The sequence below is a fragment of the Aedes albopictus genome, chromosome 2 (genome assembly GCF_035046485.1).
Source record: "Aedes albopictus strain Foshan chromosome 2, AalbF5, whole genome shotgun sequence".
NCBI classification, from domain to species: Eukaryota; Metazoa; Arthropoda; class Insecta; order Diptera; family Culicidae; genus Aedes; species Aedes albopictus.
In genome coordinates this window covers 495456099-495479016 of record NC_085137.1, presented here as the reverse complement: position 1 = coordinate 495479016, position 22918 = coordinate 495456099, and the positions used below count along the sequence as shown (strand labels likewise).

The following is a 22918-nucleotide window of genomic DNA, read 5'->3' as shown; positions in this document are numbered from 1 at the left end:
TTTGACATAGTTTAGTTCAGACAAACCAATTGTGATGACAGCCATTTGAAGGGCAATCGAACAGTTTTGACGAATCGCGGGAGTAAATTATAAGTTTTAAAATTTACCATAACTGCACTTCATGGAGCGGACCTGGTGTGATGGTTAGAACACTTGACTCTCACGCCGAGGACCTGGGATCGAATCCCACTCCCGACAAACTCGCAAAATGTGAGTTCTTCCTTCGGAAGGGAAGTAAAGCGTGGGTCCCGAGATGAACTAGCCTAGGGCTTAAAATCTCGTTAATACAGATAAAAAAAAAACTGCACTTCATGTTGCCTGACATTCGATGCTTTAAAATTAATGAACTGATGGCGATTATGTAAAACTCCCAAATTTTGTCTAGAATCATCCGCAGGTTAAAAATCTTATCCGTCGTTGAGTGGCTCTCGTGAAAACCAGCCCGGTATTTGCCGACGAAGGACTCCTCAAGTGGTCTAGGTCTGTTGAAAACACGTAACATTATCGTATACTCCGAATGAAGTAAGGTAATCCCTCTCCAGCTAACACGAATTCTTATATTATGTTGAATAGGATGCTAACGGACTTGGTGGTCTAGTGGCTACCGCTTCTGATTCGTATGCAGAAGGTTATGGGTTCAATCCCTGGTCCGTCCCTTTCATCCTACTTTGTATCTTTCTATCCACTTTCTCTCTCTTCTCTACATTATACAATTCATGTATATTCATATGTTCATAGCCATCGCTAGAACCAGAAACGAATTGGAAAAAAGTCGTTTCTCTCCCTTCCAACTTCCACTCAAAGCACTAGTGTATATATAACGCCTACAAGTTATGCAACCGAAGCGTACTGTGGCGCTTGACCCTTATTCACCACACAATCTATCACGAACACTATAAATAACCCCTATCCATGGATCGCATCACCGACCACACGGAGACTCCCTGATCTCCCATCCTTTCCGTCTAACAAATACCCCAGTCCGTGCTGGTTGTGGGGATGCAGAGGTGCTCTCGGTCTTTAGTGGCAACAAACAGCACACTCTAACATTCCTTTCCCTTTCCAACTGACTATAAGGACGTGGCCGGCGCCGTTATTGATCAAAAATGTATGAGCTGCTTGAATTGCACTTTGAGAATAAGTGGAGTATCCCAGCCCTTATTCATTTGGATCTCAGTGCAATTGGTACCAGCTCAGATCAATCACGGAGGAGCAACCATTGACATGTATAGTATAAGTGGAGGCCATATGCGTGTATATGCTTCCTTTTAACCGCGTGCAAAGTGTTTGTTTATTTGAATAACCCATGCGATAGAAAGTCTACATGAATAAAGCTTAGGGGCGATTTCTTCACCCTGGCTTAAGCGTTAAACCAGTTTTAACTATATGGGTAAGCCTGGCTTACCGCTTAAGCCGAGGTGAAGAAATCGGCCCTTAATGAATTAAAGGTTACGTTTTTATCTCCTTCTTCTGAGAGCATTGCGTAACTGATTTGATGTTCTGTCAAACTCAATCACGAATTCTACCTCCAAAAACGCTCTTATCATCACTGTCAGGAGTGCATGGTAAACATAGGCAATGCGATGGTATCTGATTTGCAGAAGAGTTCCGTAACCACCTTTAAGGAACTCGTAAGTCTAATTGCGCAAGTATTTCTGGGAAATCTTCTACACCATTCAGGAGTTTTTCTACAAATGTTGCATATTTGCATCATTCTCCTACGCCCCAAAGAATCTAAATGTAATAGTAGTAATCTGTTCAAGTATGGTGGCAAATTGGTCGGATCACGCCTGGGAAGATTTCGCAAAGCCATTCTCAGAAATCGCTTTTGTACCCGTTCAAGTCGAAGAATCCACGTGACTTCGTACGGACACCAGACAACAGACGCCAGTATTGGACGTAAAAGCGAGCAGCAAAACGACTTTAAGCAATCAGGGTCAGTAAAATCCTTTGCATTTTTTTTTTCAAAATAAATCCAAGTTGTCGATTTGCTTTGGAGATTGTCTCTTGATAGTGTAGACGGAAGTCCACCTTTGGATCAAGAAGGATGCCCAAATCTTTGACTCTATCAACTTCCTGCAGCGATACGCCATCAATGTTGTTGTCAAATACGATTGGGTTCTTAATGCGATGAAACGTCATAACCACAAATTTTGAAAAACTGATGGTTAGCGCTTGTATCACTAACACTACTCGACGAACAGGTTCAATAAACGTTGTAAATTATGACAATTATGACAGATACCGTCGTTCGGGGTGACATTGGGCCTAGGGGTAACATTGGTCCATCGATCCCACGGATTCAATATAAGTCAGAGAACCCGATGGCCCATATAACCGAGGCGGTAAACGCACGGGTATTCAGCATGACCATGCTGAGGGTGACGGGTTCGATTCCCGGTCGGTCCAGGATCTTTTCGTAAAGGAAATTTCCTTGACTTCCTTGGGCATAGAGTATCTTCGTGCCTGCCACACGATATACGCATGCAAAATGGTCATTGGCAGAGGAAGCTCTCAGTTAATAACTGTGGAAGTTCTCATAGAACACTAAGCTGAGAAGCAGGCTTTGTCCCAATGAGGACGTTACGCCAAGAAGAGAGAGAGAGAGAACCCGATGGTAGATGCAAAGTATCTTAGAATTATGTATTCTAGTAGTCTCGCACACGATATGCATTCCCGTCGTATTCTAACCGTGCGGAATAGTGGCCCAATGTCACCCCACTTTGGCCCAATGACACCCCGCACGACGGTACTACAATATAAAGCTACAGGTTATCTGCATAAATAAGCTTACATCTCGCTCCCAATGAGGCAGCAAAACCATTGAAAAAAAAACAGAATGAAGAGCATGGGACCCAAATTACTCCCATGAGGCACACCTGACGTACTGGAAAACGGCTCCGAAATACAGGAATCTTGTTGAACACGTAGAGTTCTATCAGACAGGTATGACTGCCATAAGGCTTTAACTGTCGACGATCCCCCCAGAAGAGAGAGCTTGTACAAGAGAATTTTGTGATCAATTTTGCCAAAAGCTGCTTTGAGGTCAGTATATATTAGTGGGTCAACGTTGTATGGAGAAACTTTAAATTTGATCGTTTCAACCCGGAACAAAGCTTTTTAAATCTATATTAGTGTCCAAAAAAACTGTGCAAAATTTGGGAGCGATTGATTGCGTCCCCGTATTCCGCATTGCAATTAAAATTTGTATGGAAGATAGTATAGGAAAACGTACTTTTTTCATTTTACTCATAAATTGAATTCTTTCGTCTAATACCATGTAACTAATGACGTTAAAGCATAGCATAGGATATGCCGAAAATTTTTGCCGAAGACCGCAAAGTGATCCGACGGCTGTGAAAAAAGTTATTCGCCTGGTAACTTAGGCCAAAACTTGAGATTTTATTATTGATGTTATTCCTTTACATGTTAAATGTTGAGCAACACCGGGCAATCTTCACGTCATAACTTTTTTCACAAGTGTCGGATCACTTTGCGGTCTTCGGCAAAGTTTTTCGGCTTATCCTAGGCTATACTTTATCGTCATTAGTTAGATCGTTTTAGACTAAAAATATCAATTTATGAGAAAAATGCAAATAAGCACGTTTTCTCATGCTAAATTTCATACAAATTTCAAGCGCAATGCGGAATACGGGGAAGCAACCAATCGCTACCAATTTTTGCACAGTTGCTTTGGACGCTAAAATGAATCAAAAATGCTTTGTTCCGAAAAATCGACTTTGTTGACCCTGTCTAGTATATATGTATGGCATCAACCTGTGCGTTTTGCTCCACTCTATTACTGCTATGTAAGTTTGTGTAAATTAGACACAACCGATCTGCCAGGCATAAAACCGTGTTGATCTGAGAAGATGTAGCTTCTAGAGTAGGCTATTACAGCTTGACTAATGATTATCTCAAAAAGCTTAAAAGCTGCAGAAAGACTTATTATTGTTATATATATATTGATACATATATGAATATCTCGACCATGATCTCGACGATCGCCAGATTTGAATACGGGAAACATATACGACTGCCTTCACAAACTTGGAGATTTGTGTCCAAAAGACCGAGTGAATATCACCGCAAGAGGTTTAGCCAAAGCAGCAGCGCAGTGCCGAAGTATCGTGGCAAGAATGCTATTTGGACCAGGATGCATCAATAATCGCCTTTTCGGATATCACAAACGTAGTCAGATTTATGGAGTCCTGCGGCAATTTCGCCGCCTGCGCCTCTAAGAACTACTTCCACCGCAGTCTCCCTTATCGTTTCACCTGGAGATCACCACAGCAGATGTAATCTCAAATTGATCACATCCTGATTGTCGGATAGCCCTTCTCCAGTATTATCGACGTCAGGACCTATCATCGCGTTTACATCGACTCTTATCACTACCAGGCGATGGCCAAAATGCGCCGAAAAATCCGTATTGAACAACATTCGGTACTGACGGCCGCCTTGGCATAATCTGAAGCAACCGGATGTGTCACCGCATAGCGCAGAATCTCGTGACAACGTTGCCGGACGAGGGCGAGCTCAATGAAGCCCTTCTCGAAAACTGCTGGAATATGATGATAGGAATAGGATGGGAACACTCACTTGCAAAGAGTTACACTCACTTGCTATTTCCTCAGCTCAGAAGCGTGCAGTCAAAAAATGATGTATGGACGACTTGTGCCTTGTGGTTTTGTCTAAAATTTTGCCGAATGCAGTAGAGGTCGCACACGAGTCCCAAAGTCGTGACAGAGCTGTGAAAGCGACTCTCCACGAGGTGAGTGTAACTTACATTCACCTCGTGGAGAGTTGCCCTTTGCAGCTCCCTCATGACTTCAGTGTCGACAGGTGGCGGCAGCATTACGATGAGCACCTCAATGGCGACGTTGCAAGTACCGAAGGTGGCGTGGTAACAGATCTAGGAGTATGTGCACAGGACGAAAGACTTCCGGCCTCTGACCTCCAAGAGATTGAGGAGGAGGTTTGCCGGTTGAAAAACAACAAAGCCGCTGGAGCAGATCAACTACCAAGCGAGCTTCTAAAATACGGTGGAGAAGCACTGGTGAGAGCACTACACTGGGTCATTACCAAGATTTGGGAGGAGGAAGTACTACCGAAGGAAGGGATGGAAGGTATCGTGTGTCCCATCTACAAAAAGGGCGACAAGTTAGATTGCGGGAACTACCGCGCGATCACACAACTGAGCGCTGCCTACAAGATACTCTCTCAAATTTTATGCCGCCGTCTATCACCGATTGCAAGAGAGTTCGTGGGGCAATATCAGGCTGGATTTATGGGTGAACGCGCTACAACGGACCAGATGTTCGCCATTCGCCAGCTGTTGCAGAAATACCGCGAATACAACGTGCCCACACATCACTTGTTCATCGATTTCAAATCGGCGTATGATACAATCGATCGAGAACAGCTATGGCAGATTATGCACGAATACGGATTCCCGGATAAACTGATACGGTTGATCAAGGCGACGATGGATCGAGTGATGTGCGTAGTTCGAGTATCAGGGACACTCTCGAGTCCCTTCGCAGAGGGTTACGGCAAGGAGATGGTCTTTCGTGCTTGCTGTTCAACATTGCTTTAGAGGGTGTAATTAGGAGAGCGGGGATAAACACGAGTGGAACGATTTTCACGAAGTCCGTTCAGCTGCTTGGTTTCGCTGATGATATTGATATTATAGCTCGTAAATTTGAGACGATGGCGGAAACGTACATCCGACTAAAGAGTGAAGCCAGGCGAATCGGACTAGTCATTAATGTGTCGAAGACAAAGTACATGATGGCAAAGGGCTCCAGGGAGGAATCAGCGCGCCCGCCACCCCGAATTTATATCGACGGTGATGAAATCGAGGCGGTTGAAGAATTCGTGTACTTGGGCTCACTGGTGACCTCCAACAACGACACCAGCAGAGAAATTCAGAGGCGCATTATGGCAGGAAATCGTGCCTTCTTTGGACTCCGCAGAACTCTACGATCGAATAAAGTTCGCCGTAACACGAAGTTAACTATCTACAAAACGCTGATTAGACCGGTCGTCCTCTATGGACACGAAACATGGACCCTACGTGCAGAGGACCAACGCCTTGGATTTCGAAAGGAAAGTGTTGCGTACCATCTACGGCGGAGTGCAGATGGAAGACGGGACTTGGAGAAGGCGAATGAACCACGAGCTGTATCAGCTGCTGAGAGAATCAACCATAGCCCGTACTGCGAAAATCGGGATTCTACACGTCATCAGGATGTCGGATAGCAACCCGACTAAAAAGGTTCTCGAGAGTCATCCGACCGGTACAAGAAGACGTGGTGCGCAGCGAGCTAGGTGGGTCGACCAAGTGGAGGACGATCTGCGGACCTTACGCAGAGTGCGGAACTGGAGACAATGGAGACGGTTACTATGTATAGCAGAGGCCACCCCGGCCTTAGCCTGATCGGTGAGGTAAGTTATTAAGTGAAACTGACTTCAGAAACCTGAATCTTCAGGATATTCTGTTGTTCTTAACCCGCTGTGGTGAAGGGCTATAAGCTCTATTTCGCTTTATGCGTTATTACAGTGCCCTTTTCAGGGCGCTGTTTGAACCCATTGTGATACGCTTATGCGTTAGTACCTACGATCGTTAACCAGGGTATTTTTTTTCCTATTTTCCTACCTGCCCTTATCCCTGTTCTAATCCTTATTTCCTTCCTTTTCCTTTAGGTAGATGATGAAATAGGCTATTATTATGGCGATGGCAAAAATGTCCCAAATGGAAGATAACGTGCCTCTGGAGCCGGTCTTCTGATTCCTGATACCTGAACAATTTTTTGAAAGAATCCCTGGAGGAGGAATTTCTGCTCAAATCCATGGATTGGAAAAAATGTAAGAATTTCAGAAGTAAATCATGTAAGATGCTTTGAAAGATTAGGAATTAGGAGGATTTTTATTCATATCTCTGAAGAAAATTTACGAATGAATCTACGAAAGAATTTTTGAAAGGAATCCGTGAGAGATTTTTTTTTAGAAAAGACAATTACACCGTCTTTGGCCAGAAGCCGCACAGACTGAATATAACTAACATTAGACAACGGACAACACATATAACACCCAGTGGTCCAGCGGAGAATTTTTCGTTTGACGAAAAGTTTTCCCCAACTGCAGCTGGAATCGAACCCACACTCTGAGGCTTACGAGACACCTAAACGACTGTCGCCACTAACCGCTCGGCCACGAAGCCCACTAAAATCCATATAAATTTTGATAATTTAGTATGGAAAAAGTCTACGAGGGGGAGGAGGGTTTTTTGGCCAAAAATGAAGTCTACGTAGTTATGGACAGCACCTAAGATTTGACTCAGTGAAGAAGAATTCTCCATACCAGTAAGCTGAAGCAGTAAGCAGAAAGTATGAAGTCGTTATGAATGAATGATGAAAACTTATTCTTCTTCTAGCCTCTATTTTGCGTTCCTTCTATCAAAGATATGTCGTCGTAAAAACATTCCGCAAATTATTTAACATAATTAGATGTAGATCGTAGGCAATTTCACTAATGTCTCGTAAATAGCCTTTCAAATGCCTGACCACGGGAAGCAAATTGCCAGATTACGATAGTATCAAACAATGGAGCAAAAATCAACTTTCCCGCTACGCCGACAACCACCCGACCTGGCGATAAATGCAGAACAAACACCGCTCCAGCTTCTGTACAGGTAATCCAGTTAACCTTTCCCATTTCCCGCTTCGATCCAGTAGAGGCACAATCCCCTCCTGTTCAGTGAGGTGACGCCATCGCTTCGGTATGATGGGAACGCTCCAGTCGCAGTCCAGCAGCAGCAGCTGAGTGTCACCTATTTTACCACCCACCACCGCACCGGGTGGGAGCGCCAATCAAACTCTTGCGATGCAATTTGCAATTTAAAATCCGATTCTTGGGGGAACTTTAATTGAGTAACAGTATAGCAGATAAAACCGCGCGAAAGAATTTTTCCCCGTCGCCCGCCCATGTTCTGGCTCTGACTAGAGCGCCGGGCGATTCGCTTATTATGTTGCAGCAATAAATAATGCTTCTTGAAAACTTGCGGAGGAAAAAATATGAAAGAAATTAATTAAGCGAATCATCTTCGTCGCCCAACTCATCAGAGTTTGAAAGTACCTACTTTTTCATACTTGTTTACAACCAACATTGACGTAGCACGGAATTTTAAGTGGTAGGGGTTGTATAACGAAGAATGATTGATTTTTGATAATTTATCAATACCCTAGGAATGCCTCATGGCCATTCTATTTTTTTTTATTAACCCCTGGTCCATATAGTCAAATCGTGCGGGTATTCGGAAAGATCATGCTACCTGAGGATGGCGTGATCGATTCCCGGTCAGTCCTGGAAGTTTTCGCAATGGAAATTCTCTTGGATTCATTGGCCCTAGTATGTTCGTGCCTGCCACACGGTATACCTACACTTGCAATACGATCATCGGCAAAGGAAGCTCTCAGTTAATAGCTGTGGAAGTGCTCGTAGAACACATAGCTGAGAAGCAGGTTTTGTTCAAGTGGGAAGGATACGTCAATAAGAAGAAGAAGATTTTAGGTTTTGTTGAAAAAAACCTTCTTATTATATTTTTCCTTCTTTCCACCTCTTCTTCCTTCCTACGCCAATGGTAACCACCCTCACTAAGCTCCAATCATGAGACCTCTAACTCCAATTCAACTCTACGACGAAAGGCTACTGTACTGCTGCTGCAGCTTACCTGCTGCATTCTTTTCTTCAGCAGCCGTTGGTCGATTCCGCATTTTGATTGAATGATTCGCCAATCGCGCTGAGCAGCGGCGGCTCACGGTGCATAAAATGTAATGCGATAACAAAAGGCGCAAAAAATATAGGTATGAGTGGAAATAATTGCCCTTGGTAGAGGGCAAAAAAGTGATGCATCTTCACATGATCGCATCGTGTTTCTTGATCGCCGTGTACATAGAGCGTCTTGCTGGCGACGGAGATGGTGGACGAGAGCGCTCTTCTCCGAACCCCCATCGCGCAGAATCTTGATGCAAATTATGCACAATGTTGTGCTTCGAACTGCTGGCTGGGCTGGCTGCACCTAAGTTGCACAAACAGCGAGAGAGAGCGAGCAAAACATCTCTCTCAGTTGCTACGGTTAGGTGTTGATACAAACACTTCGTCAGATGAGACTTATTTGTAAACAGTGAGGTGCTTTTACCTACAACATCAAGCCAAATATTTCTGTGCACAGGTATTCAGCTCACACACCAGCTGTGGCGGGTTCGTCGCTGGGGAGTTACGCCACGCGTTGAAGTCTTTCGCGCGGGTTTGCTTTGCGGTGCACGTGATGTGAGTGCCAATGAATGCGAGTCGTCAGTGAGTGTGCCTCGCGGTCTCGGTCTACCTACACCCGTGTATGGGTATGGGAATGCCACGACTGCTGGAAATCTAGTTAATGAGCTTTTAGGGACGGTATGCAGAAGATTGGAATGTACATGTGCGGTACGATGGAATCAACCATTTTGTTCTGATCTTTCCAAAACGTTTCTTCATACTATTAGATATAACCGGCTGTGAAAGTTTTTTTTTTGTTTTTATTAACGTTATTTTAACAATATAAAAGAAAAAAATAAACAAAGGAAAATCGCGTTAAACAACAACAAAAAACACAGTTTGATTCCCAGCCCCGGCACATGCAATTTTTCGTCAGCTGCTCTTCACCGAGAGCGGCTGACACTGACCCTCTTCTGAGCCCCATGGCTCAAACGGACCCGAATACCTGGACATCGGCGAATTGCTACTCATAATGGACCCCCAATCGGACTGGAAAGGAACAACGGCCACCTATCATCCTTGTGCTCATCATTCTACCATGTAGAGTAGAAAAGTGAAAGCAGCAGAAAGGCAACCAGTTCGATAAAGTATAATAGAATACATCTAGGCTCTGTAAAATACTGTAGGTACAGCTGTCAATTGAAATCGCTCACGTAGTGCCCTAGTGGACAATAGAGCTGTAAATTAGGTTAGGTGATTAAGAATAATAAAACAACAAAAAACATCTCAATTTATCAAATTAAAAAAAATGAAATAAAATAAAATAAAATAAAAAATAAAACAAAATCGCGTAAAACGAGTAAAAAAAAGTTGGCGATCCGAAAAAAAACATCAATTTTTTCTGAAAAAAAAACTTATTTACACCCGCGACATTACGATACTCGGCTCGAAAAAAAAAAACGACGCGGACAACGTGGTCTACCCGCCACCGAATGATATGACGATCCTGACCCTTCAAAAAATAAGAAGGATGTTTCGTCGTCCCGACTGCAGGGTTGCCCGCTTGTACATCTGAAATAGAAAATAGTATTAAATGGTGATAGGCTCACAACAGCTATATAATTTTCGGAAATAAATCTCTCTAGACATAGACAAAAATTACCTGAATCCTCCTGAAAAAAAAAAAAATGGTTTATTAACCATGCTGTTCAACATTGCTTTAGAGCAAGTTTACCGGGGGCTACTATCTGGGTGAGTAAAATGATTGCCCACAGAGTTGTCATTTTAGTTTAGTTACTCATTTCCACACCGGCCGCTACTATATTTAGTTACCGGATTGCGTACCGGTCGTTTCCAAATATTGTTGCGGAATAAACAAAATATTTTGGAAACCTATTTTGGAAGAATTCCTTCTGGGATTCCCCAGGAATTTCCTCTGAGATTCAAGCATGAATTCTTACTAGAATTTCTCCAGGAATTCCAGATTTCCCCGGGAATTCACCTAGAATTTCTACTGGGATTTCTTTTCGGGATCCCTTCAGGAGTTCCTACAGGGATTCCTCCAAGAGTTCCTCCGGGGATTCATTCAGGAATTTCTCCGGGGATTCTGCCAGGAATTCCTTCGGGGAATCCTCACGAAATTCTTCCGGGGATTCCACCAGGAATTCCTCGATGATTCCTTCAGGAATTTCTCCGAAGATCCTTCCAGGAATTCCTCCGGGGATTTCCCCAGGAATTCTTCCGGGGATTCCTCCAGGAATTCCTCCATGGGTTCCTTCGGGGATTCCCCCAGGAATTCTTCCAGGGATTCCCCCAGGAATTCCTCCGGGAATTCCTTCAAGGATTCCTCCGGGAATTTTCCGAGGATTCCTCCAGGAATTCCTCCGGGAATTCCTCCGAGGATTCCTCCGGGAATTCCTCCGAGGATTCCTCCGGAAATTCCTCCGAGTAATTCCTCCGATGATTCATCCGAGTAATCCCTCCGGGAATTCCTCCAGGAATTCCTCCGAGAATTTCCCCAGGATTCCTCCAGGAATTTCTCCGAGGATTCCTCCGGAAATTCCTCCGAGTAATTCCTCCGATGATTCATCCGAGTAATCCCTCCGGGAATTCCTCCAGGAATTCCTCCGAGAATTTCCCCAGGATTCCTCCAGGAATTTCTCCGAGGATTCCTCCGGGAATTCCTCCGGGAATTCATCCAGGAATTCCTCCGAGAATTCCTCCGAGGATTCCTCCGGGAATTCCTCAGAGTAATTCCTCCGATGATTTCTCCGAGGATTCCTCCGAGTAATCCCTCCAGGAATTCCTCCGAGATTTCCTCCGAGGATTCCTCCAGGAGTTTCTCCGAGGATTCCTCAGGGAATTCCTCCGAGGATTCCTACGGGAATTCCTCCAGGAATTCTTCCGGGAATTTTTCCCAGAATTTATCCAGGAATTTCTTTAGGAATTCCTCCGGGGGTTCATCCAAGAATTTATTCGGATGTTCCTTCAGGAATTCTTCCGTGGGATTTCTCCAGGAATTCCTTCGGGGTTTCCTTCTGGCTATTCCCCGAGGATTGCTCTAGGGAATCCTCAGGGAAATTCCACGGGAATTCACCTGAGGAATCTTCGGATGAATTTATAGAATTTCCTTCGAAGGAATTCTAGGAGGAATATCCAGAGAAATTTTATATGCAATTCCCGGAGGAACTCCTAGGAAGGAGGAATTCCTAGAGGAATCCTATGAGAACTTTCTGGAGGATTTTTCCAGCATTTCACTCACCCGAACGCTGCGACGGGTACTCCTGGACATTTTCGCTTGTTTTCGCAGATTTTCTCTAACTGCAAGTGTTTACAAAATTTATTGCTTGCCAGCGCTGCGTTTTGTTCGAAACAAACAAAAAAAAACAACACAGCACTTTTGACATATATGAAATAGCAATCGTTTCCCGCGCAACTATCGTGCGCCTAAATTTGTGCGCTCGATGTTTCCCGAAAGCCTCGCTGCTATTTTACTAGCCCGGTTAGTAGCCCCCGATAAGGTATAGCGCTATGATACTGCGCTATGTAATTTAGTTTAGTCGCGCACCGGTAAAGGTGCTCTTAGAAGGTGTAATAAGGAGAGCGGGGATAAACACGAGTGGTACGATTTTCACGAAGTCCGTTCAGCTGCTTGGCTTCGCTGATGATATTGATATTATTGCTCGTAAATTTGAGACGATGGCGGAAACGTACATCCGACTAAAGAGTGAAGCCAGGCGAATCGGATTAGTCATTAATGTGTCGAAGACAAAGTACATGATGGCAAAGGGCTCCAGGGAGGAATCCCCGCGCCCGACACCCCGAATTTATATCGACGGTGATGAAATTGAGGCGGTTGAAGAATTCGTGTACTTGGGCTCACTGGTGACCGCCGATAACGACACCAGCAGAGAAATTCAGAGGCGCATTGTGGCAGGAAATCGTGCTTACTTTGGACTCCGCAAAACTCTACGATCGAATAAAGTTCGCCGTAACACGAAGTTTACAAACGCTGACCGGTCGTCCTCTATGGGCACGAAACATGGACCCTACGTGCAGAGGACCAACGCGCCCTTGGAGTTTTCGAACGGAAGGTGTTGCGTACCATCTACGGCGGAGTGCAGATGGAAGACGGGACTTGGAGAAGGCGAATGAACCACGAGCTGCATCAGCTGCTGGGAGAACTAACCATCGTCCATACCGCGAAAATCGGGAGGCTACGGTGGGCGGGTCACGTCATCAGGATGTCGGATAGCAACCCGACTAAAATGGTTCTCGAGGGTCATCCGACCGGTACAAGAAGACGTGGATCGCAGCGAGCTAGGTGGGTCGACCAAGTGGAGGACGATCTGCGGACCCTACGCACGCAGAGTGCGGAACTGGAGACAAACAGCCATGGACCGATTGAAATGGAGACGGCTACTATGTACAGCAGAGGCCACCCCGGCCTTAGCCTGATCGGTAAGGTAAGTAATGTCTAGCCTGTTCTGCCTGTACTGCCTGTTCTGTACGTAATGTCTAGCCAGCTCTGCAAGTGAACCTCAACCATGCTGAGAGCGCCACGGGTGTGCTCTGTCGGAGGTTCACCAAAGAGAATCTAACCGTGGCCCTCATTCAAGAGCCATGGGTCAATCAATCCAGAATACAAGGTATTCCACAACACTCATGTAAGTTGGTATATGATGACAGCCAGCTTTCTCCTAGAGCGGCTATTTTATTACATAACAACTGTAAATACTTTCCAATTTCAGAATTCATAAAAAGGGACATCGTAGCTGTCAGGATGGAGGACCTTCCGCTAGAGGGAGTAGAGAGATCTTGATGGTCTCGGCATACTTCCCAGGTGACGTGGACGAAATCCCTCCTCCAGAATTAGCTGCGCTCGTAGCCTACAGCCACCGACACAACATCCCCTTCGTCATAGGGTGTGACGCAAATGCAGATCACACCGTATGGGGAAGTACAGGTCGGTCTCGATTATCCGGAGTCGGGTTCTGGCGCTTCCCATAATAAAATCTCACAAACGGAATGCTGTAAGAAGCTGAAATTTTGACTGATCACTAATCAAAGTTGGCTTGACAAACTGTCAAAATTTCAGCTTTATAGAGCGTTCCGTTACCCAGATATATGATTGAGAAGCATGTGAACCCGACTCCGGATAATCGAGTCTGACCTGTACAAATACAAACACCAAAGGTGAGTACCTGTTACAGTTTCTCTCTTCCAAGAACATTGACATTTGTAATGTTGGTGACAAGCCCACGTTTGAAAACTCCATTCGTCAGGAAGTTTTGGACTTGACTCTATGTAGTCGGCCTATCTCCGATAAAATAAAAAACTGGCATGTTTCTGAAGAAATATCAATGTCAGACCACAAACACATCATCTTCGAATGAAAAAACGTTTAAAGATCCTAAGAAAACTGATTGGGAAACTTACTCAGCTATCCTAAAATCCGAAGAGTACATCATAGAAAGTCACATCAAGTCCATTACACAATTGGAAGATGCGTCCAAATCCATTAAAAACAAAATCCTTAATGCCTACCAAGAGAGCTGTTCAACTAAATCAATTAGTTCGAGTAGAGGCGTTCCATGGTGGAATAAAACTCTTGAGAAGCTTAGGAAAACTGCGCGTAGGGAATTCAATCGTGCCAAGCGAACCGGCGATTGGAGCCTATACAGAAAGGCCCTGACGAACTACAACAAAGAAATAAGGTCAGCCAAACAGAAATCGTGGATTCTAATGTGTTAAAGCATAGAGAATACACCCGTAGTGGCCAGACTCCAAAAAACTCTTTCAAAAGACCACTCCAATGGTGTGGGTAGCCTCCGAAAGACGGATGGTTTGCTCACTGTAGAGCCTAGCGATACAATGAGCGAATTGTTAAAGATTCACTTCCCTGAGTCAATCCCTGATTCGAGCATCGGCGTCCAAGGCACTGGAATTACTGTCTCAGATCGACAAGAGATCCAATCATGGGTTTCTGGATCTAAAAAAGACGCAATAAAGGTTGCAAAGGAAGCTTTCACTCGGGGCAGGGTTGAGAGGGCTGTGAGATCTTTCGAGTCATTTAAGTCTCCTGGCATGGATGGAATATTCCCAGCGTTGATCTAAAAAGAGGAGAAAACACTGGTTCCACCTTTGGTTGAGATTTTTAGGGCGAGTCTGATTTTGGGGCATATACCCAACGATTGGCGTCAAATCCGGGCTGTCTTCATTCCGAAGGCAGGAAAGAGAGATAAAACCAACCCCAAAGCATTCAGGCGAGTACATAAATCACAAATTTATGAAAGCAATGCCTTTGTCAAAAAAAAAACAATTCGCTTATCAAGGTGGAAAATCTACGATCTCGGCACTACATACGGTAGTTCAAAAGATCCAAAAAATACTTAATGCAAAAGAAATTGCTCTTGTAGCATTTCTTGATATTGAGGGCGCATTCGATAACGCTTCTTATTCGTCTATAGGGTCAGCAATGTTGAGGAGAAAATTCGACCCATGCATTGTTACCTGGGTACATGCTATGTGTCCGATCTTCGCCCGAACAAAGTTTGAAATGAACTTTTTTGACATCGTAAACCAATGCCTACCTCGATGTGCGAAAAGTTTGCGTTCAGCGGACTGCCACATCGCCGCAGCCAACTTGACGCAATCGAACGCAACGTAGCAACGAACGGAAAAACGAAAGGGACGATGAAAAACTCGCGCGCAAACCCAGCATCGTTGAAGCGGCTCAGTCTCATTCTACAAGTGGACCGCGCGGTGTTCAGACAAACTCTGTTATTTTTCCTATAATACAGTTAATTTGTTTTAGTTAAGTAAATTCACTTGTGCTTTTTTATTTCCGGATACGAAACTCCTGAGTAAATTAGAAATACAGTCCGCTAAAATTCCCTGTGATTTCCACCTACGAACGGTTTCTCGTGTTGGTCTGTGCAAAGACGCAACATTTTGGTCCAGTCGAACCGGGTAGACGCCATGTTGGAAAGTCGAGTCCGGGAGTGAAAAAGTGCCTCGTGAGACGTTTCGCGGTCCGGAAGAGATGGAAAAGCTGTTCCATCATCTTCGTGTTGTGAAGTGAAAGTGATCCCTACCGACCAAGCGCGTCGGAAAACTTAGCCTCGAAGTGCTGTGTGCGTTTCTGGTGCGCCACGAAACGACACGAAATAACCCGAACCAAGTCCTGAAGAAAAAGTGTTCCGCCGGTGAACCGGCAAAGGATTCTAGTGATTAGCAGCTTTGCGAACATCGCCAAACTCCATATAGCACAGTAGAGAATCAACCGATTCTGTTGTGTCCGAGCGTGTCTGTGTTCCCGGACAGCTCATTCCAGGGTAGCGATTCTGTCGCTTGGCCCTACTCCGATGGGTGATGTGGCGCAAGCTGTTCAACGGCGAAGAAGAAGAATTGCCCACCCGAAAACCGTACAGTGAACTAACAGTGAAAAAAGAAGAAGAGGAAGCAGAAAAAGAAACAGTGAAAGAAGAATCAGTGATAGAAGAAAGTGAACATTCGGAAACAATCATGTCCAAAGAAGAAAATTTGGTCCATAAGCGCGGCCTGGTGCGGGCAAAAGTTACCCGCATCCGAAATAGTTTGAAGAAGATGGAAGATGACCAACAGCAGGCATCATTGCCTCTGATTCGAGTTTTTGCCAAAAGCCTGGACATGCATTACAGTGAGTACAACCTAGTGCAGGACGAGATTCTTAGTGTATGTGCACCGGCAGTAAGGGGAGTGCACGAAGAAAAGTACGAGGAGTTCGAAGAGTTATACAACGAAACCAGCCTCATGATCGAACGATTGAAGGATGCGTTGGCCCCTTGGCCCATGCAGGCCGTTGTTCCAGCCGGCCAGCAGTTGCAGGGAGCCGAACCGCCGCAGGTGATCGTGCAGCAGCAAGCGTTTCGGGCACCGCTTCCCACATTTGATGGGAAGTATGAGAACTGGCCGCGATTTAAAACAATGTTTCAAGATCTCATGCGCCGTTCGACAGATTGCGATGCCATCAAACTCTACCACTTAGAGAAATCCCTGGTCGGTAGTGCTGCTGGAGTAGTCGATTCCCAGACGCTCCAGGATAATAATTATAATCAAGCCTGGCAAATCCTCATGGACAGATATGAAAACGAGCGACTGATCATCGACAACCACATCCGGGGGTTGCTTAACCTCAAGAAAATGACGAAGAAGTCATCGAAAGAGCTCCGAGAGTTGGTCGACGATTGCAGCCGTCATGTCGAGAATTTGAAGTTCATGAAACAGGAGCTTCTGGGAGTGTCAGAACTATTTGTCGTCAACATTTTAACAGCAGCGCTCGACAAGGAAACGCGTGAACATTGGGAATCCTCTCTGACCCATGGTGAACTTCCCAAGTATGACGACACGATTGAATGCCTCAAACAACGATGCCTCGTCCTCGAGAGGTGTGAAACAGCGAGTTCATCAGCAGCTGAGAAGCCTGCAACCAGCTTCAAGGTAGGTGCCCTTCCCAAATCGATAGCACGTTCTTCCAACGCCGTCACATCACAAAACGAAATTATTTGCGAGTTGTGCAACGGTCCGCATCCCAACTTCAAGTGTACGATGTTCCGCAATCTGACCGTTGCTGAACGCATCGCCAAGGCACGCGAAGCAAATATTTGCTTCAATTGTCTTAGGAAGGGCCACCGATGCAGCAACTGCCAGTCCGAGAGAACCTGCTCGAAGTGTTCCGCAAGACACCACACGATGCTTCACCCGCAAGAACCATCAGCGACCTCGGAACAGCCGACACCGGCAGATCCGTCGCAAGCCAACGTGAACAGTACCAGTGTTCCAGCTCCGATACCAACCGAAACAACGACAAGCTCCAACGCATTGGTTAATCATGTTTCCCAAACCAAAGCCTTTCCCGCCGTAAAAGAGGTTTTGCTGCTAACGGCGAGAGTCAACCTTCTGGACGATCAAGGTCGTTCTCATTCTTGCCGTGCTCTCCTGGATTGCGCGTCCCAAGTGTGCCTGATTTCCCAGGCCATGGTCAATAAGCTGGGTAAGAAAACGTGGCCAACCAACACTGAGGTCTTTGGTGTTACCGGCCGTCGGGCCACCACTCAAGGGATGGTTGTGACTGTCACGTCCAACTACGGTAAGTTCAGCTTGAATATTCCTTGTCTTGTTATGCCCCATGTGAGCGGCACCATTCCAACGAGATCGATCGACACTAAGCTGTGGCGTTTGCCAGCCGACGTGGTGTTGGCTGACCCGGAGTTCTTCGTTCCAAGCAGTGTAGATCTCCTGATCGGCAACCAGTTTTTCTTCTCCCTCTTGAAATCTGGCCAACTTAGGGTGCCGTTATAGTTACGCGTGAGAGTGAGAGTGCGCGTGTGCGAAGCCGCAAAAAAGAATATCAACAACAGCAAATCCACGAAAATCCTTTGGACGCGCACTCCCACTCTCACTTTGAAGCGGCACTATGTCAGCGCCGTTAAAATCGACGATGAACATCCTCTTCTGCAAGAAACCGTGTTCGGCTGGGTGGTTTCCGGACCAGTTGATGTCAGCCCCAATCCAATTGCTTTCTCCCACGCCGTTACTACCAAGGAGTTAGACGAATTGATACAGAAATTCTGGGCGATCGAAGAGGTCGCTGAAGCTTCACCGCATACAGTAGAGGAACAGCAGATTGAGGCCCATTTCGCGGCCACTCACCACCGAGACATGTCTGGTCGATTTGTTGTGCAGCTACCGTTTCGAGAATCCCTTGCCGATCTCGGTAACAACAGAGCATTGGCACTAAAGCGGTTCTACATGCTGGAAAAGCGATTGGAAGGCGATATCCAGTTGAAGCAGGAGTATGTAAAATTCATCACTGAGTACGAGGCTCTCGGGCATTGCCAGGAGGTGGACGAAAGGTGTGATCCAGTTGGGCAGCAGTGCTATTATTTGCCGCACCATGCGGTGTTCAAGCCATCGAGTTCATCAACAAAGCTCCGAGTAGTGTTTGATGCTACTGCCAGGTCATCGAAGGGTGCCTCATTGAATGACGTACTCCAGGTCGGCCCAACCATCCAGCGTGACTGTTTCGGCATCTTACTGGGCTTCAGAATGCACCGCATTGCAATCAGCGGTGATCTCTCAAAAATGTACCGCCAAATTAGAGTTGATCCTCGCGATACTCGATTCCAACGCATCTTCTGGCGTAACAATCCGACCGATTCGATACGCGTCCTGGAGCTGGCTACCGTCACATATGGCACCGCATCGGCTCCATTTCTGGCTACCAGGTCGCTGGTGCAGCTCGCTGAGGACGAACAATCCGATTTCCCTGAAGCAGCGGAGGTGGTTCGTTCTGACTTCTACATCGATGACGCCTTAACCGGGGCAGACACCGAAGCCGAAGCCATCCATTTGAGAGAAGACCTGCAGAAGTTGCTCGCCAGGGGAGGATTTGACATCAGGAAGTGGTGTTCGAACTCGGCAGCGGTTTTGGAAGGCATACCTGAGGAAGAAAGGGAGAAGTTAGTCAAGATCGATAATTCCAACGACGCTGTGAAAACTCTCGGTATGCTGTGGGATCCGTTCAACGACGAGTTCCGATTCTCTGCTGATATATTCGATGAAGACACCACAAAACCTATAACGAAGCAGTTTGTCCTGTCGCAGATATCCAAGCTGTTTGATCCGATAGGTTTCGTTGCTCCAGTGATTGTGTTGTTCAAGATTTTGATGCAGAGCACATGGGAGAGAAAGCTGGCATGGACTGAACCTCTTCCTGACGATATGCGGAAACAGTGGCTCCATCTACGCGATTCGCTGAATGGATTGGATTCAATCAAAATTCCGAGGTGTGTGATCCCTGTCAACGTCGCATGGTTCGAGATCCATGGATTTGCGGACGCTTCAAAGAGTGCTTATGGAGCATGCCTCTACCTCCGATCGGTCAAGACCGATTCTAGCATTGACTGTCAACTGTTGTGCAGCAAGTCACGAGTAGCGCCGCTCTCTGAGATGACCATTCCCAAATTAGAATTGTGTGCAGCACTACTTCTTTCTCGTTTGGTTTTGAAGGTGATTCCATCGTTGAAGGTACCGATTCGTCGAATAGTTCTGTATTCTGATAGCCAGATTGTACTATCCTGGCTGAAAAAATCTCCTGGCCAACTACAAATTTTTGTTCGAAACCGAATCGTCGAGATCAACCAAACTACAGCGGACTTCACTTGGGAGTACGTCCGCTCAGAGGATAATCCAGCCGACATCGTTTCAAGAGGCCTGTTTCCATTGGCTTTGAGCGGGAACCAGCTGTGGTGGAAAGGATGCCGAGATCTGCTACAGTCTGACCACCAACCTGCCACCTTCGAAGATATCCCTGATGAAGAGCTGCCAGAGATGAGAATAGTAGCGGTCGTCAACTTGGCGACGATCGAAATCCTACCAGTCTTCAGCACATACAGTTCTTTCCGTAAGCTACAAAGGGTTGTAGCGTATGTTCTCCGATTCATTCGAAACTGCAGATCGAAGAAACTTCAGGATCAACGTTCGCAGCAGTTAACCGTTCCCGAAATGCAAGCGTCACTGGAAAGAATTGTACTGGTTATTCAGCGTATGGAGTTTCCCGACGAAATACAACGTGTACTCTCCGGCGAGCCATCCAAGAGACTTGCTCCACTCTGCCCTATCGTCGAAAATGGTATCTTACGTGTAGGGGGACGATTGCAGAATTCAACCCTTCCATTTGACGCTCGACACCAAATGATACTTCCGAACCATCATCCAATCACCGAACGAATCATCCGTACGCTGCATGAAGAGAATCGACATGTTGGACCCGCCGGTCTATTGGCTATCGTCCGACAGAAGTTTTGGATACTAAATGGCCGCTCAACCGTCCGAAAGGTTACGCGTTCCTGCATCCCATGCTACCGAACGCAGCCCCGAAAGATCCACCAGCTGATGGGAAACCTGCCTGATTTTCGAGTGACTCCGGCGATGGCGTTCGAATATTCTGGAGTGGATTACGCAGGGCCTGTAATGGTAAAGGAAGGACGATATCGCCCCAAGATTATCAAGGGATACATAGCCGTCTTTGTATGTCTTGTGACGAAGAACGTACACTTGGAGCTGGTGTCCAGTCTGACAACCGAGGCGTTCTTAGCAGCTCTTGACCGTTTCGTGAGTCGTCGTGGATTGGCCAAAATGATCCTCTCCGATAACGCCACCAACTTTAGTGGTGCCTCCAATGAATTACACGAGCTCTACAGGCAGTTCCAGAATGAAGTGACGCACAACAGGATCAACGATTTTCTGCTTCCACGTGAGATCGAATGGCGATTCATTCCACCAAGGGCCCCGAACTTCGCTGGTTTGATGGAAGCTGCAGTAAAAAGTGTGAAAACTCACCTCAAGCGTACGCTGCAGAATGCCACCCTGACTTTTGAGGAGTTCGCCACAGTCCTTTGTCATATAGAATCCATCCTCAACTCACGTCCTCTCTACGCTTTGTCCTCCGATCCAAACGATCCTATGCCGATCACACCAGCTCATCTCCAGTTGGGGCGTGTTACCGAGCCAGTTCCAAAACCATCGTATTTGGACAACAAGGAGAACCGATTGTCAAGGTGGCAATACCTCAACCTGCTTCGAGACCGGTTCTGGCAGTCCTGGTCGAAGGAATACCTATCCACCTTACAAGCCCGAGGAAAGTGGACGAAGACGGCGCCGAATATTGTTCCAGGAATGGTGGTACTAATCATCGAGGATAACGTGCCCCCGCAATGCTGGAAATATGGTAAAATCGTTAAGACCTACCCCGGAAGCGATTCTCTTGTACGAGTCGCTGATGTAAAGTCTGCAACCGGAATCTTCAAACGCTCAATTTCGAAGCTTGCACTGCTGCCCACCAAGGATAATGAGAACCTGCAGCGTGATAGCGAGATTCCCAGTGCTTCATCCGATGTTCCAGATTACCTTGTTGCTTGAGTCTTCAACCCGGAGGAAACCATCTTCTCTTCAAGGAAACCAAATTCCATCTGTATCTTGAAACCTTCGGTATTCAGCCGGGGGTGCATGTCCGATCTTCGCCCGAACAAAGTTTGAAATGAACTTTTTTGACATCGTAAACCAATGCCTACCTCGATGTGCGAAAAGTTTGCGTTCAGCGGACTGCCACATCGCCGCAGCCAACTTGACGAAATCGTTCCATTTTTGCTGTGTGGGAATGGATTTTTCTTTCCAAGACCATCAGAGAGCACACGTAAAAAACGTGTATTGGATGTGCGATGATTGCTCTGATTTGTTTGAAAACGACCCCTTCCGCAATATTTCTTCACGCTGCGTTATTGGAAATGTATCCGACGAGACTAGCCTGAGCAGTCTTAAAGACGAAATCGCCGAGCTGAAGAAGGTAGTTGGAGTTTTGTCTTCGAAGGTCGACGGGAATTCGATGACCCCGGTGGTGTCTACACCGTGGTCCGGTTTTAATCGCATGCTTACTCCGAGTAACGTCCCGAACACCCCGAAACGGAAACGTGTGGAGGGTCTACCCAAGGAGAGATCATCGACAATTCGTGGTTCCAAAGCAGCGTCCGAAATGGTAAAAACAGTTCCACCACCAGAGGAACTGTTTTGGCTCTATTTGTCAGCATTCGACCCTTGTACTTCTGACGATGACATCACTTCCTTCGTTAGGAGTTGTATGAATCTTCCTGCCGATGTAGTGCCAAAAGTGGTTAGACTGGTTCCTAAAGATAGAGATCCAGCAACCCTTAGCTTCGTCACTTTCAAGATTGGATTGAGCAAAACTCTCAAGGAAACCGCGCTGTCCAAGGAAACGTGGCCTGATAACGTTTATTTTCGGGAGTTTGAAAATCAGTCAAAAAACCAACGGAAAGTCGTCAGAGTGTTTGCAGAGAAGAATCTGCTCGACAGACAATAGATCCACAAAGGACACCGGGACGCACGCCTGCCCTCAGCCTTTTGGAAGCCTCGGATCCGCCCACCACAGTCGAGCCCCTCCCGCCAGCGACCTACAGCCGTCCCGGTCCTGTGTGTGGTGCCGGCGATGAGGTCTTCCAAAATCTATTTGCAGGCAAGTACTACGCTTCCTTGAACAACCACTCGTGCCCTGAAATCTCTGTAGCTTCCAGACCATCCGCAAAACGTGATTCCAACAGCATCT

General features: G+C 46.2%; 1 protein-coding gene across 1 annotated transcript; it reads left to right on the top strand.

Annotated features, from left to right (window-relative positions):
• The first annotated feature begins 16131 nt into the window (after positions 1 to 16131).
• On the top strand, positions 16132 to 21720 carry LOC134286968 (uncharacterized). The gene is made up of 2 exons (XM_062848684.1): positions 16132 to 18087; positions 18208 to 21720. Exons 1-2 carry the CDS (start codon positions 16132 to 16134, stop codon positions 21718 to 21720), a joined length of 5469 nt encoding a protein of 1822 aa, XP_062704668.1.
• Positions 21721 to 22918: the final 1198 nt, after the last annotated feature.

Bases quoted from the DNA above. Each gene is read 5' to 3' on its own strand.
- LOC134286968 (XM_062848684.1), top strand. From the start codon at position 16,132: ATGTGGCGCAAGCTGTTCAACGGCGAAGAAGAAGAATTGCCCACCCGA. The intron at 18,088-18,207 runs GTGCCGTTATAG...CTCACTTTGAAG, and splicing joins TGAAATCTGGCCAACTTAGG to CGGCACTATGTCAGCGCCGT.